General features: G+C 59.9%; 1 protein-coding gene across 3 annotated transcripts in view; it reads right to left on the bottom strand.

The window, feature by feature from the left end:
- Positions 1-15,060, bottom strand: part of ZFYVE28 (zinc finger FYVE-type containing 28) — a 116,830-nt gene that overhangs the window by 35,547 nt on the left and 66,223 nt on the right. For 2 of the 3 annotated variants that reach the window (XM_019453877.2, XM_053901770.1), the window contains exons 3-6: positions 14,807-14,944; positions 12,768-12,970; positions 11,187-11,276; positions 8,872-8,961 (exon numbers count right to left, since the gene is read on the bottom strand). In XM_019453877.2, coding sequence (XP_019309422.2) covers positions 8,872-8,961; positions 11,187-11,276; positions 12,768-12,970; positions 14,807-14,944 — 521 coding nt within the window. The remainder of the gene's footprint in view (positions 1-8,871; positions 8,962-11,186; positions 11,277-12,767; positions 12,971-14,806; positions 14,945-15,060) is intronic. The other variant, XM_019453876.2, reaches the window with a different exon arrangement.

The raw sequence follows: 15,060 nt of genomic DNA, 5'->3' as shown, positions 1-15,060 counted from the left end.
ATGCGCATCTCAAGGACCCTTGGCACAAAGGGGGTGAGACATCTCACAAATGTGGCATCCAGGCTGCCCACCTAGCCTCCCACGGGACTCCCAGACTCTGACCTCACTCTCCCCCATCCACACTCTGAAGTCCAGAGCGTCCTGACTGAGTCTTTCCAACTCACTGACCACAGCTGTCCGGCCTCCCGGACCCACACTCGCTGGGACAATCCAATCCTGGCCACTACCTGCCCTGCCCGACCCGAACCCTGTGAGCCCCCTCCCCCCACAGTGATCTGTGTGCTTCGTGGCTCCCCCAACTACACCCACGCTGTCCCCAAGCCCACCTTTCCCTTCGAGGTCTGGTTCACGCTCCATTGCCTGCCAAGACCAGAGACAGCCTCCTGTCACCCCCAGGCAGGACGGACCCTCTCTCCCCCTCACCAGCGGCCCGTTTGCCATCTGACTGTGCACAGATGCCCCTCCAGGTAGCCCCCTTTCCACAGGCGGCACCATACCCATCTCTTCATAGGCTGCACAGCCCTGCCCAGCTCCCAGCGCGCCCCATTGCCCTTGTCCAAGGGCAGACCTATCTCTGGAGGACTCTCCTCTCGGTGCCTCCTCTCGGGGCTCCCGGGACCAGCCAACTCAGGCCTTGGCACATGGCGGGTGCCCAGGGAGCAAGCACCCACAACCCCAGCAGCTGCTCCTTGCTTCCTCGTCAGAGCACAGGTGAGGGAGGATTTGTCTGCATAAACAGAGAACTGTCTGCATGTTTCTGCAAATGAACAGAATCTCATCGCTGCATCGGGGTCAGGTCATCAGCACTCAACACAAGGTCCTCATTAGCTCAGGAACGCTTCCAATTCGGTGAGAAAGACTGATGAAACTGAATGGACTATTCTTCCCTTACAAAGGTTAGACTCATGTGCGAAAAGAAAGATTCGAAAGTCACAGGAAAACATGGGTTGTGCCTCTCCCTAGGGCAGCAGGAGGGTCAGGGCTGTCAGAAGCGTGAGGGCGGGCGGCAGAGGATGCCCCATCCAGGCTTCTGTTCCTTCCGGTATGTTCTATGAGTCTTAACGCGAGCTGACAGTGTTCAGGGGACATCTTCCCCACACAGAACCTTGACTTCATGGGTGAATCGGTGATCTCAGCACAAAGGCAGGAAAGGGGCAGAAAGGGGTGGGTTTGGTGAATCCCCGTCCAGGCTTCCTGGCCACCTGGTCTTTCAGAAAGCAGTGAAAGGGGCCGGGAGGGACTCTGACTCCCCTCCTGGGTTCCAGGGAGGACACTGGCTGCCCCATCAGTCCGTGAGAACCAGGCCCAGGGCTGACCGCGGTTGGTCTGGAGCCTCAGAAATGAACTCGTTACGTAGGAGGGCTCCAGGTGCCGTGCCATCACAGTCCACGCAGGCCCATGCTGCGCCACCACCTAGGGGCAGGGCAGCCCCCACAGCTGAGCCTGGCAGAGGTGGAGGGGAGGGGCCCGCTGAGCGCTGCGAGGGGCTGTCAGTGAGCAGGGGAGGACACCCAGATAAGAGGAAAGCTGGGCTCTTTCCTTAGGCCACCTTTACCTGTCTTCGTAATGTCCTTTGATGCACAAAAGATTTTAGCTTTGATGGAGATCAACTTACTACTTTTTTCATTTGCCACTTCTTATCATGTCAAATCTAAGATTGGCCAAACCTGGAAATATGAAGATTTATCTCCTATATTAGAGTTCTCCAGAGAAACAGACCCAGTAGGGTGTGTGTGTGTGTGTGTGTGTGTGTGTGTGTGTACGGAGGGAGAGTTTGGTTAGTTGGCTTTTTTTTTTTTTGAGAGAGAGAGTTATTTCTTAAAATAACTGGTTCACACAATTATGGATGGTGGCCACATCCAAAATCTGCAGAGTGAGTGCACAGGCTAGAGACCCAGAGACTCAGGGAAGAGTTGATACTGAGGTTTGAATTGAACACAGTCTGGAGGTAGAATTCCCTCTCACTTGGGGAACTAGGTCTGTTTTCTCTTAAGGCCCTCAACTGACTGGATGAGGCCCACCCACATTATGAAGGGTAAACTCCATTACTCTGGATCCACTGATTTATTAATCTCATCTTAAAAATACCTTCCAGCAACATCCAAACTGGCATTTGACCAAATATCTGGGTACTGTGGCCTAGGCAAGTTGACACACAAAATTAATCATCACAGGGTCCAACTTTGTTCTTATGTGTGTGGCTATCCAGTTATCCCAGCATCATTTGTTGAAGATACTAACAAATTCCTTCCTCACTGAATGGTCTTGGCACCTTTGTCAAAAACCAGTTGGCTATAGATATTTGGGTTATTTTGTTGTCTTGGTTTTATTCCATTGGTCTATCCTTATGACAGTACCACACTTGTGATTAATATGATTTTGTAGTAAGTTCTGAAGTCAAGACATATGAACTCTCCAACTTTGTTTTTCTTTTTCAGTATTGTTTGGACTATTCACGAGCCATTGTGGTTCCATATGAATTTGAGGTTCTTTTCTATTTCCACTAAAAAAAAAAAAAGGCCAATGTCGTCTTTATAGGAAATGTATTGAATCTATATACAACTTTGGGGAGCACTGCCATCTTAACTGGAGTAAGTGCTCAGTCCATGAACATGGGCTATCTTTTCATTTAATTAGGTCTTTAATTTTTTTCACAAAAAATTGTGTTTTGTAGTTTTCAGTGTACGTGTTTTCCACTTCCTTGGTTAAATTCATTCCTGGGTATTTTTCTCTTTTGGATGTTGCTGGAAATCTCTCCTTTAAAATACTATTTAATTACATGCGATGAAATATTATTCAGTCTTAAAAAGGCATGAAGTTCCCACCTGCCACACGGATGAACCATGAAAATATTATGCTAAGTAAAATAAGCCAGACACAAAAGGAAAATACTGCATGATTCTATTTATATGAAGTCCTTAGAATAGTCACATTCACAGAGGAAGAAAGTAGAATAGAGGTTACCAGGGGCTGGGGGAGGGGCTGGGGAGCTAGTGTTTAACGGAAACAGTCTCAGATGAGGAGAAGGAGAGGACAGTGGCAAGACAGGGTGAACGTACTTAATGCCACTGAGGGTTAACGTGGGGGCACCTGCGGGGCTCAGTCGGTTAGGTGTCTGACTCTTGATTTTGGCTCAGGTCACCATCTCGTGGTTTGTGGGTTCGAGCCCTGTGTTGGGCTCTGTGTTGAAGCCTGCTTGGGATCCTCTTTCTCTCTGCCCCTCCCCGGCTTATGCACGTGTGCATGTGCTCTCTCTTTCTTAAAATAAATAAATAAACATTAAAACAAAGATTTAAGTGGTAAATCTTATATTATGCATATTTTACCACAATAAAAAAATTAACATTTATTGCTTTGATTTCTGTTTACAAAAGTCATACCTATCATGCTAAGAAATTTTGTTAAGCAGAGACATACTATTTGGTACGATTTTTTTGTACTCAGCACACTGGGGATGTTTTTCCATGGCTTTTGGGATTTTTCACTAATGTTACTTAAGTGGCTGGAGTATAGTTTTTAAACAATCCCTTAATTCTACGTACCCACGCACTCGAATTTTCACGATTAAAAATAACCTTCAGTAAAAATCTTTGTAAACACATATTGTGCCCTGTCGGGTCAATGCAACAAAATTCGGAGACAGTTCTACTGCCACATGCCAAGCACTAGGGACTCTGAGTGGAAAGGCAGTGAGCACTCGTCACGTACAGCTGCCAGGCTAGTGGGGAGGCACAGACCCCATTTACATGAGATACCCCAGATGGGCAAATCTACAGACACAGGAACAGATCTGTGGTTTCCTGGGGCTGGAGGGGGGGTGGGGCGTAGGGGGTGGAGGGGACAGCTAAGGGGTAAGGGGTATGTATGTGTTTGGGGTGATGAATATGTTCTGGAATTAATGGTGACGGTTGCCCAATTCTGTACATTTACTAAAAACCATTGCATTGTACACTTAAAGTGGGTGAACTGTGTGGTATGTGCATTATATCTAACGTATTTTAAAAATAAGCGATCTAGGGTAAATATGTAACCTTGCCGGAGGCAGTGAACACCTGTATGAGGAAGGGCTGCAGGTGAGGCAGGTTGTGTGGAGACTGGGAAGGGGCTGGGTAGGGGGCTGTCACTGGTGGGGAAGCAGGTAGGCAAAGGGACCAAAGGAAGGGAGGCCAGAGCCTCCCAGGGCAGGGGCTTCTGGTGGTAGGACCACAGGATGGAATGTGGGTGGGAGGGGTGGCAAAATGAGAGAGGGGAAGGGATGGGGCTGCCTATAGCTGAGGGGGGGAGGGTGGGGAGGAGGGGAAGGGGAAAGAGGGGAGGGGAGTGGTAGAGGAAAGGGGAGAGGGAGGAGGAAAAAGGGAGGGGAGGGGGAGGGGGAAAAGGGGAGGAGAGTGGAGGGGATAGAGAAGAGGGGAAGGGAGGGGGAGAGGGAGAGGGGAAGGGGAGGGGAGGGGGAAGAGAGGGGGAGAGGGAGAGGGGGAAAAGGGGAAGGGAGGGGGAAGAGGAGAGGGGAGACAGAGGGGAAAAGGGGAGGAGAAGAGGAGGGGGGAGGGGGAAGGGGAGAGGGAGGGGGAAGAGAGAGGGGGAAAAGGGGAGGGGAGAGGGAAAAGGGGAAAAGAGGAGGGGAGGGGGAAGAGGAGAGGGGGAGGGAGAGGGGAAAAGGGGAGGGGAGTGGAAGAGGGGAGGGAGGCACAGAACTGGCCCCATTGCAGGAGGGGGAGTGTGAGGCAGGACGGGGAGTGGGTTGCAGGGGTGGAGCAGGAGCAAGGCCTGGGCTCTGGGTTCTGGGTAGTTCAGCCTGGGATGCAGCTTCGGGAGAGGGCGGCCCACTCGGAGTGGGGGGCAACTGCAGAGGCTGGAGCTGAGGCCAGGCCAGGCCAGCAGCCAAGACCGGCAGGTGAAGCGGGCCTTGCAGGCAGGCCCAGGTAAGCAGGTCCACCCTGATGGGGCCAGTCACCCGGGCACAGAACCTGGAGACTGTTAGTTTCCTTATTCGTGTAAACCAACTCCAACTGTTTTCAGATAAACCGTCGGGAGTGAAACTAGTCTGTCACAGTCAGAACCACGTGGAGACTCACCTTCCCCCGGGACATGTAGCTGAGTGAGGGAGGACCAGGTCCAGGGTGCCAGGGAAATGGGGGAGCTTGGGCCCAGGGTCCGGGGCTGGTACCTGAGCTGGCCGTGGACACCCTCTACCTGGGCCGGACTGGCCTCCTCCTGAACCTCCAGGCCCCCACATAGCCCTCTCTCAGACCTCAGTTTACCGCCTCTGCCTCAGGCACCTGCCCAGCGGTCACAAGGCAGAGGGCCGGGCTGGCTTGGGTTGTGCCTCTGACCTGTGACGGGCCAGAGAGACCACCTCAGAGGATGTGTTGCTCCTGGGAGAGCTCAGAGCAGGGCGTCTTCTCAACCTGGTGGGAAGGGGCTGGACGTAGGGCGAGGGGGACAGAGTGGCAGAGAGGCTACGCTCCCAGATCCCCCTCTGTCCTCAGGGGATCCCACCAACCCACATCACAGACGTGACCCTAGAAGGCTGTCATTCCAGGAGTGTTGGCTTTACCGCCAACCAAGTGTCTACGGGTCACCCTTCTCCCTTCAGCCAGAGGTCTTCCTGCCTCTGGCCCTTTGCACATGCTGCCTGCCCGCAGTCCACCACCTGCCAGGCTCCCATCCTGACTCCCGGAGCTCTGCTCCAGAACCCAGGGAGCCTCTCCCCCATGCTACCAGCTCTTGTCCACTCCAGAGGGTCCTGCTCCAAGCCCCCTACCCCACCCCAGCATCCAGAACACTCCACAGCAACTGCTCGTTTCACCTACCCGTGCACTCCCCACGGGCAGAATAGTGTCCCTGGGGACAAGCACAGGGCCAGGTACACAGCAGGTGCTCCACACGTGCTCGCTGGGCAAATACAGACAGAGCAAGGCCCAGGCCCCACCCCGTGCAGCTGTGATGCTGCCTGTCTGGCCCAGAGCAGCCACCAAGGACAGTGAGGAAGGAGAGAGGGAGCATCAGGCACCTGGGGAGGTGACCCTGAAGGGGGCGGCTCCGGGAACAGCTTCCTCCAGGAAGGAAGGAGGATTTCGGCCACGGCCAGGCAGCCTGGCTCTGAGGCTGTAACCCCTGCCTCTGCTCGAGGGCTGGCGAGGTTCTGAGGTGGACGGGGGTGGCTGTAGTGAGGCCACCCTCCTGGCCGAGCCGAGCCGAGCCCCTCTGCTCCCCATGCTCTGCGCTTGGGGCCCCTGCACCTGCTCCCACTTCGGGCCGGCCTGGCCTGCACCTGCTCTCCCTTCAATCCAACTACAAAGCTGCCTCCCTTCGCTGTGGCTTGGAGCCCCCTCATTTCTGGGGACTTCTGAGGGAACTCCACACGGGGCTGCCAGGGGGGACGACAGGGCAAGGGCCCAGCCCACGGGGCCCTCACTCTCCCTCCCAGGACGAGGGACAGAGAAGGAACAGAAGCGCAGATGTGTGCGGGGCAGCCGTGGTCTGCAAACAGGGTGCAGCGATGCCAGTCAGGGAGAGGTGGCCTCAGGTGGCCACTCGGTGACAATAGAAAGGCCCGAGACCATGGTCCTGTGGTCACCGGGCCTGGGCCAATGCTGACAGGTAGGCTGGCAAAGGGCTGAACAGACCCACTCGGCAGGCTTCAGGGTGAGAACCCGGAAGCCATGCGCTCAGGCTGTCTGATGCCTCACCTTATCCTAAACCGGGGTTTATTTTAAAACCGCCTAAGAGAGTCTGGTGCTCCCATGAGGCTTAGAACAGGCAAGTCCGTCCTGACCCGAGATGCAGGGTGCTGCCCGGCCCCCGGGGTGCTGTGCGGGGCTCCTCCCCGCGGGGCAGCTCGTCAGAGCAGGCCGGTCAGTGCGCACCCGCGCCGGCCTTTGTGCGCTGTGAGGCAGCTCCGAAGGAAAGGCAGCCTGGGAACCCCATCGCGCGGCCACAGACCCCACGAGGGGGCTCCGTGGCGGGGGCACCTGATCCTGAGCTTCCAGGCACTCGCCAAGGAATTTAGGAAAGAACCAGGGCCAGGCCAGGGGCTGGGCGCTTCCCGCAAAGCGGCGTGTGAACCGCAGAGGAAGGGCAAAGCCGGCTCTCACGGGAAGGGCTGCAGACCCTAGCGCCCCCCGCCCCATAAACATTAAGGCCCCGGCTCGAAGCAGCGTTTTCTTCTACACGTTTGGCCACAGAGAACCACTGCCTAGAAAGCAAACGATGTAACAAAATCACATGGCCCCGTCCGAGGGGACGCTCCAGGACATGTCAGGCCAGACCACGTGAGTTGGCCCACTGGGGACGTCTGTCCTCTGCCTCCTCCAGCTTCGGGGGGAGGGAGAGTCCCGGAGCCCAGCAATTGAGGCGACTGTGACATGTTGCCCCTCTGGTGTGATGGGACCCACTCCTGTTTTCCCTGATTAGGACACCGTCTCCTGGGGACAAGGACAACAGAAGGAGGCACCAGGCCCAAGGGGTTCTGGCAAACTGAGACCCCCAGGGAAGCCGGCTCTGAGGACACAGCCAGGCCACGGAGACTGAGGCCAGGCGGCCGCCCCCTTGCCCCACCCAGGAAAGTGAGGTGTCCAGAGGGCGCTGCTCAGGGTTCCCTGGGGTCCTGGGAAGTGACAGCCGCTCACCCTGGCCCGTCTCCCAGCCTTTCCTCAGCTGAGCCTCTGCTTATCTCTGGGGTCTCAGGGCAGCGGCAGGTGCTTCTGGGCCAGCCCAGGGCGGGGTCTGCCCGCAGCTCCCACACTTCCGCACGGCACACCACGGGTCCCGCCCCCTGTAGGCGAGGGAAGCCCCTCTGGCCCAGAAGCTGGCCCCATCCTGCGGCACCACCACTGCCCTCCCTGCTCCCGCCACCACACCCCCATTTCCCAAGGAGGGGATTCTGTGCCTGGACCAGTCCTGGCCTCCGCGTCACCCCACACTCCCCCAGGGCGGCTTTCGCTGACGATCACATCCACAATAGGCATGTGCCCCGAGGACTCCCGTCCTCTCTGCCCAGCTGCACGCCTGCACACCAGCTGCCCACCGGGCCCCTCCCTAACTTCCAGGTCCACAGAGACCCCCGTGGCCCATTGCCCTCCTCCTCCCTCTGTGACCGCCCTCCCCCTGCCCCCTCAGGGCAGTCCCTGTGTGGGAGTCAGGGTGTGGCTGAACAGCCGTGGACCAAGCCCACAACACCTGGGCTCTGACCTTGGCTCGGGGAAGCTCTGGGCACCCAGCAAGTGATTGAGCACTTCCTGCCTTGGCATACTTAGGGCCCAACCGTGTGCTGCCTGGCGTCTCTGAGCCCACCAGACCCCAAAGGCCCAAGCCTGAGCTCCCCTGCTCTGGCCACTCATCTCCCCCACCCCCCCAGCAGGAAAGGCTCCCGCCCAGGCACGCCCCCGCCCCGTGGCCAGACCAGCTGCTCCCACCTCCTCTTCACCTGACAGCTGTCATTTCACCTCCACGCCAGCCTTGAATGGCTCGGGTAACCCCGTCACACCCGCCCACGGGAGCCAGGGGCGTCCCACCCTCTCGTTACGCGCAGCCTCCCCCCACGGCCCGAGCTGGGCGCTCTGCTTCTGCGGGCACCCCACGTGGCTCCATGCGGTGTGCGGGGTGCTCCTCCCCTGGGCTGTGAGTCCAGCGACTGTCCACGTCACCTGTCCAGCCGGGTGTTGGGTGTCCAGCCATCTCGCACTATCTAGGGTGGGGGGTCCCCCCCTCACCCTTAGAACACTGGTGAGGGGCGCCAGCAGGCCTGCGTGGTGCTGAGCAGGCGGCTGACAGCCAGCGTTGGGGGTGTAAGTGCCAGAAGGGGCCCAGTCCTCCACAGTCCTGCCCGGCTTCTGCACGGCGGCTGCCCCGGGCCGGGGGAGCACTCACCACACGATGGCCAACCTGGGGATGGTGAACATGAGGGCCGGTTCATAGTCGTCAATCATGTCCTGGGTCAGGTACCCGAAGTCCAGGGCCCTGGCCGAGGGGCAGAGAGCAAGAAAGCAAGAAGGGTGAGGCCTGCCCGCCCACACCCACCGCGGCCCCGGCCACCCTCACCTGCGCCTGTGCTCAGCAGACAGCCAGGAAGGTGACACTGGACACCGTGGGCCTTCACACGCACACGGGGCCACTGCTGGAACCCGCTGCACTCCAGAAGGCCCGAGCAGGCCTGGTGCTTCCCTCTCCCCACTTTTCTCCTGCCTGACTCCCCTCCGGGACGGAGGGTGCTGGGAGGGGAAGGGGCGCTTGCTGAGGGGGGCCCACAGGCAGCGATGGCGTCCAGCCAACCAAATGGCTCGAGCGGCAAGAACAAACAGGGAACAAAAACACTGCCCCAGATGACCTGACGCTTCCCCGAGGAAACTGCCCTCCCGGATTTATCCACACTCCCCAGGCCAACGCAGCGGCTCTCTCTCTCTGCTCAGTGAGCTGGCGCCTGCTGGCACCCCGGAGGGAGGCTCCGAGTAAAAGGAACTTTATGCCATCGTGTTTTTCAGCAGCTTGAAGTGTCTTTCACATACATCAACAGCGAATAACACGTCTTTAATTGTGATGTGACATTAGGCAGTTTCAAAACTTACCTAATACCACACAGCACTAGCTAAACAGGAGAAACATTCTAGACTAAACTTTAGTCTCAAAGTCTGACTTCAATTACTGCCCAAAGCACGACAAGACTGCTGATGATTCGCTCCACAGAGCCTTGTTCAGGAGCTCCATCCTGGCCTGTGGAGATGAGGAAATGAGAAGGGAAGAAGAGGGAGGGGGTGAGGCCGTGAGGAGGTGGGATGAAGACTGAGCAGGAGAGGAAGGTGAAGAGGTGAGGAGGTGAGGAGGGTAGGGAGGTGAGGGAGGGAGTGGGGAGTGAGGAGGGTGAGGAGGTTTGGAGGTTGGAGGTGAGGAAGGGAGGAAGGTGAGAAAGGCATGGAGGTGTGGAGGTGAGGCTGGAGGAGGTGAGGAAGATGGGAAGATAAGCAGGTGTGGAGGGTAAGGGGATGAAGAAGGTATGGAGGTGAGGAGGTTTAGAGGCATGGGAATGAGGAGATGAGGAAGTCAGAGAGGTGAGGTGGGTATGGAGGTGAGGAAGATGGGGAGGTGGGGAGGTGAGGTGGGGGGGAGGTGAGGAGGTGAGGCAGGGGGGAGGTGAGGAGGTGAGGTAGGGGGGAGAGAGGAGGTGAGGCAGGGTAGGGGGAGTGATGAGGTGAGGGGGGGAGGGAGTGAGGAGGTGAGACAGTGGGGAGTGAGGTGAGGCGGGGTAGGGGGAGTGGTGAGGTGAGGGGGGGAGGGAGTGAGGAGGTGAGACAGTGGGGAGTGAGGTGAGGCAGGGGGGAGGTGAGGAGGTGAGGCAGGGTGGGGGGAGTGAGGAGGTGAGGCGGGGGAGTGAGGAGGTGAGGCATAGAAGAATAAGAAGGTGAGGCAGGGGGGAGTGAGGAGGTGAGGCAGGAGGGAGCAAGGAAGTGAGGTGGGGGGAGTGAGGAGGTGAGACAGTGGGGAGTGAGGAGGTGAGGCAGGGTGGGGGAAGTGAGGAGGTGAGACAGTAGGGAGTGAGAAGGTGAGGCGGGGGGCAGGGAGTGAGGAGGTGAGGCAGGAGGGAGCAAGGAAGTGAGGTGGGGGGAGTGAGGAGGTGAGACAGTGGGGAGTGAGGAGGTGAGGCCGGGTGGGGGGAGTGAGGAGGTGAGACAGTAGGGAGTGAGAAGGTGAGGTGGGGTGGGGAGCAAGGAGGTGAGGCAGGAGGGAGCAAGGAGGTGGGGGGAGTGAGAAGGTGGGGTGGGGTGGGGGGAGTGAGGAGGTGAGACAGTGGGGAGCAAGGAGGTGAGGCAGGGTGGGGGGAGTGAGGAGGTGAGGAGGGGCGGGGAGCGAGGAGGTGAGGTGGGGGGGAGGTGAGGACCCCAGCTCTCCGTGCGGCCTGCCACAGCTCTGCTCCTCCACGGGGGGAACTTCCCTGCAGGACGTGTGCTCTGGGCGCGGAGGGGAGCGGAGGAAAGTGACGGTGGAGCTGAGGAAGGAGGCTCTGGGTCTGCCCACCGCTTGCTGGGGGAAGGTGACTTGGTAGCAGAAGGGGGCTGGAGCCTTCCCCCCACCGCTGCAGGCGCCCCGTCCCTGCCTTGCCCGGGCTCCCAGCCGGCCTCTTTCCTCTTTCCGGGGAGGAGAGGGGCCCTGTGGCGGCCGGGGGGGGGGGGGGGGCGGGGGGTGGCCCTCACCTCTCCACGGTCTCGCAGAACAGCACAATGACCTCCTGCTGCACGTAGTACTCCCTGGGCGACTTCACGGGCACCATGGCAGAGACGTAGCTGCAATCACAGCCGGAGAGTGAGGGCTGCCCGCCGGCCACGCGTCCCCCCACCCCCGCCGCCTCTCAAATGAAAGCCACGTCAGCTTCCTACGCGCACGCCTCCCAGCAGGGCCGTGTCTATTTTAAAGCAGGGTCAGCCTGGTCCAGTGCCTCCTGGCCCCCCGGCCCTGCCCCGTCTGGGCCCCGACCGCCCACTTCTGCGACGCCCCTGCCCGGGCACCCACCCTGGTGAGCGCGTGAGAATCAGTGCAAGAATGAACGCGCGTGTGGTGGGGGTGGGGGCGGCCAGGACTGGGCGGTGTGAGCATGGGGGCCTCGCGGGCAAGTGACACTTTGTCCAAATGTCCCCCGGGGTGAGAACGCGTTTCTTTCCTTCTGAGTCAGTAGCTCTAACTTTTCCTCGTTACAAAAGCTTGTCTGGAAGAGGACACAGAAAACAACTGTCCACGCTCCCACCGCCTAGAGAGAACTGCCTTTAACATCCAGGCTGGTTTCCTCCCCGAGGTCATCGGGTCACACGATGGAGACGGCTTTTACTAACTGGGATCACCGTGGTGTGGATTTGGGGTCCCACTGTTTCTCGCCTACCGCGAGCGTCTCCGCGCCCGTGGGAGCTGGTGGCGTGCCTGACTCCCGGTCCTGCGCTTCTCCAAAGCCCTGTGAGGAGGCCCCCAGGCCCCACCTGTGTCCTCCGGGGAAGGAGCAGGTGAGGGCAGCCCGTGGGGAGTGGGGCGGGAGGCACTGGCTGGACAGCGGGCAGGAGGGGACGGGTGGAGCTCACGGCAGGTGGTGGTGCTGGGGGATGGGGGGGAGGGCACCCTGTGATCCTCACAGACCCCCCTAACCTGGGGAGGTGCCCTCGCCCTCATCCCAGGGAGCTGGAGCGTCCCCGTGGCCCAGGAGCCACGGCCACCTCTCCCTTGCTCTGCCGTGCCCCAGATCTGAGCGCATGGAAGTGATGCTCGGGTGTTTGTGGGGTGAGTGGGTGAACAGGCGGGATCAGGGGGCAGCTGGCGACCAACAAGCCCCTTACGGTGAGCCCAGTCACCAGGGGAGGCGAGGCAGGAGGTCAGAGGTGAGAGGTCAGAAGCAGGAAGTGAGGCAGGTGGTCAGAGCGGGGAGGTCAGAGTCAGGAAGCGAGGTGGGAAGCAGAGGGCAGAGGTCGGAGGTGGGAAGTGAGGCAGGAGGTCAGAGGTGGGGGGTGGGTCAGAGGCGGAGGCGAGGCAGGAGGCAGAGGGGAGCAGCAGAGCCTCTGGCGGGCGACACGTCCACTCTAGGTGACGGCTACTTGCAGGAACCTCCCGGGTCTTTAGCGCTGGGGTGCATCAGGGAGAGGCAGAGGGGGTGGGCCAGACCCCCGGGAAGGTCACCCAGCCTGACCCCCCAACGGCCCCACGTTGGGCCTCCGGGGTTAACTACGCAGACGGATGGCCCTGAACCGCCATCAGTGGGACGCGCTGCAGGGCTGGGGCCTCCCCCTCAGGGTCACCTCAGCTCGAACTCAGCAAACAGGACGTCGAAGTGCCTCAGCGCCTCCCTCATCTTCTCCGTGTAGGTGCTGAGGTCCCGCAGCGCCTGATCACGGAGGGCGCCCCGCACGTCCTCCAGGCTGCGCGTCAGCTCCTTGGCCAGCGGGCGCATGGCCATGCTCTCCAGCTCGCGGTTCATGATGATGGAGCCGGCGGCCAGGCACTGTGGGCAGAGAACGCGGGGCGGGTCACTCAGAGCCTCCTGGAGCCCGACGGCCCGGGGTCCTTCCTCCCCCCCGCCCGGCTCTGCAGAGCCCGAGCTCAAGAGCCGCCACGGAGGGCTGTGGTGCCAGAGCCGCGGGGACCGTGATGCGGGACAGGAAGGCACAAGAGTGGTGGCTGGGCCCGGGTGTGACCCTCCTCCCCTGGGCCCCGCTCCCAGGAGCACCCTCGCCTCCTACTGTCTCCTCGCTCTGGGGCCAGCGGTCTCTCCTAACCCAGAGTAGCCACGGCCGCGACAGCACATACTCCCCCTGTGGCTGATAGGGTCCCCCACACAGACCCGGACGTGGGCAGAAAGGGAAGGCGGACCCACCGAGGCTCTTGGGTCTGGGGGCTCCGTACAGGGGCCCCGGTCAGGTGACTCCTGCCCCCTCCACGCCCAGCCCACAGACTGGGAATGGGTGCCTGGGAGTCCCTGACACCAGGTTGGGGTGGCACTCAGGGCCAACCTGGCTCCCTGACACCACTGCCCTTTCTAGGCAGTAAAGATGCCCCGCTTCCACAAATGCTCACAGACCTTCCTCTGAGCCAAGACTCATCAGTGCGGGATGCCCGGCTTCTGGGAGATAAGGAGGGTCCCTCCGTGCCCGCAAATCTGCCCACACCTGTCCTGGGCTGTGGGAGGCAGGTCACAGGCCTGTGCGGGCTGCGTGTACCTCCCCAGCTTCTTCCACTCGTCCGGTGACCTGCGGTACTCGTCGACCCGGGTCCTGGCCAAGGGGCGGCCACGCAATCCCCGCGTGGGGCTGTGGTGTTGTGGGACTCCCCTGCCCACCTCGGGCCAGCACCCATCAACGTCTTATCCTGTCAGCAGTGACCCAGAGGGGAGCTGGGACTACAAGCACTTTCCCGGGGGGGCGGAGTGTGGTGTCGCTGATTTCCCACCCACCCTGGAGGGGAGCGTGGAGCTGGCTGGCACCGGGACCACACGGGAGAGACGGCGCCCAGTGCCACGGGGCCCAGGACCTACATCATGTCATGGCTCCACAGCTCCCTGCCCCTGGGACCCACTCTACAGCGGTGAGAACTGAGACCAGAGACAGGGCTAGCCTGCCTGGGGCCACCCACACCAACTGGGGCCTTGGCGAGGACACCCTCCCATCAGGCAGCTTGGGCGAGAGGGGTGAGAGGGGTCAGGTGGGGGACACACAGGGCCAGGCCGTGCCCGAGGAAGACAGGGCATTCCCGAGATTCACTGGGAGGGAGGCAGACACAGGCTGAGAACCCCAGCATGGCCAAGGGAGGGGTCGCGAGGTGCGGGTACGGGAAACAGTGGGCTGGGGCGAGGCTGGTCCGGCCACCACAGGTCAGGCACCCTCCTCTCAGGCTGCAGTCTCCTCGCTGGGAGATGAAGGTCAAGGTCTGAGGGGTGGAGAGGGTGGTGGCTCCACTGAGGCACCCTAACACAGCTCCCAACCCCCTGGGCAAGAATGACCCCTCCTGTCAGAGGGCGAGGGAAACACTGCTCCTAATTTAGGATTGTTGCTGGTAAGAACCACCTGGAGACCCTTCACATCTGGGGGCCTGAGAACCTCACAGAAATTGCACGTGAAGCTTCGTGTCCATATTGGCTTATGTACATCTGGAGGGAGCAGTTCATGGCTTTCCCACACCTCCAAAGGGGTGTGCGGCCTAATCAGAACGCGCCATCCGTAACCCATGGTGGGTGGGGCTCTTGAAGGGGGAGGGAGACACCAGGTCCCTGCCCCCGCAGGTGCACACAGGTGCGGCCCAACGCCCCACACCGTGACCCTGGACCCAGCTGGCTGCCCGCTACCTCGGCCCCAAACCACAGCTGGCCCGCCAGGCTGTCATGCCGGATCTCCTCGGGGAACTTGACGCAGAAATCCCGTGGGGCTCGGTCCTGGGGGATGCACACATCCATGATCTGGTTAATGATGTTTAACACGTTGTCCTGAATCAGAAACAGAGAAAGGGCGCTAAGACACAGCCCCAGCTGGTGGCCGTCAGGTACTGCTTGAAAAACATGAAAAACACATACAGTGCGTTTTCCAGTGTATGTGCATTTCC

Source organism: Panthera pardus, unplaced genomic scaffold (assembly GCF_024362965.1).
Source record: "Panthera pardus isolate Hobbes unplaced genomic scaffold, ASM2436296v1 HiC_scaffold_13, whole genome shotgun sequence".
NCBI lineage: Eukaryota > Metazoa > Chordata > Mammalia > Carnivora > Felidae > Panthera > Panthera pardus.
This window is presented reverse-complemented; position numbering and strand designations above follow the sequence as displayed.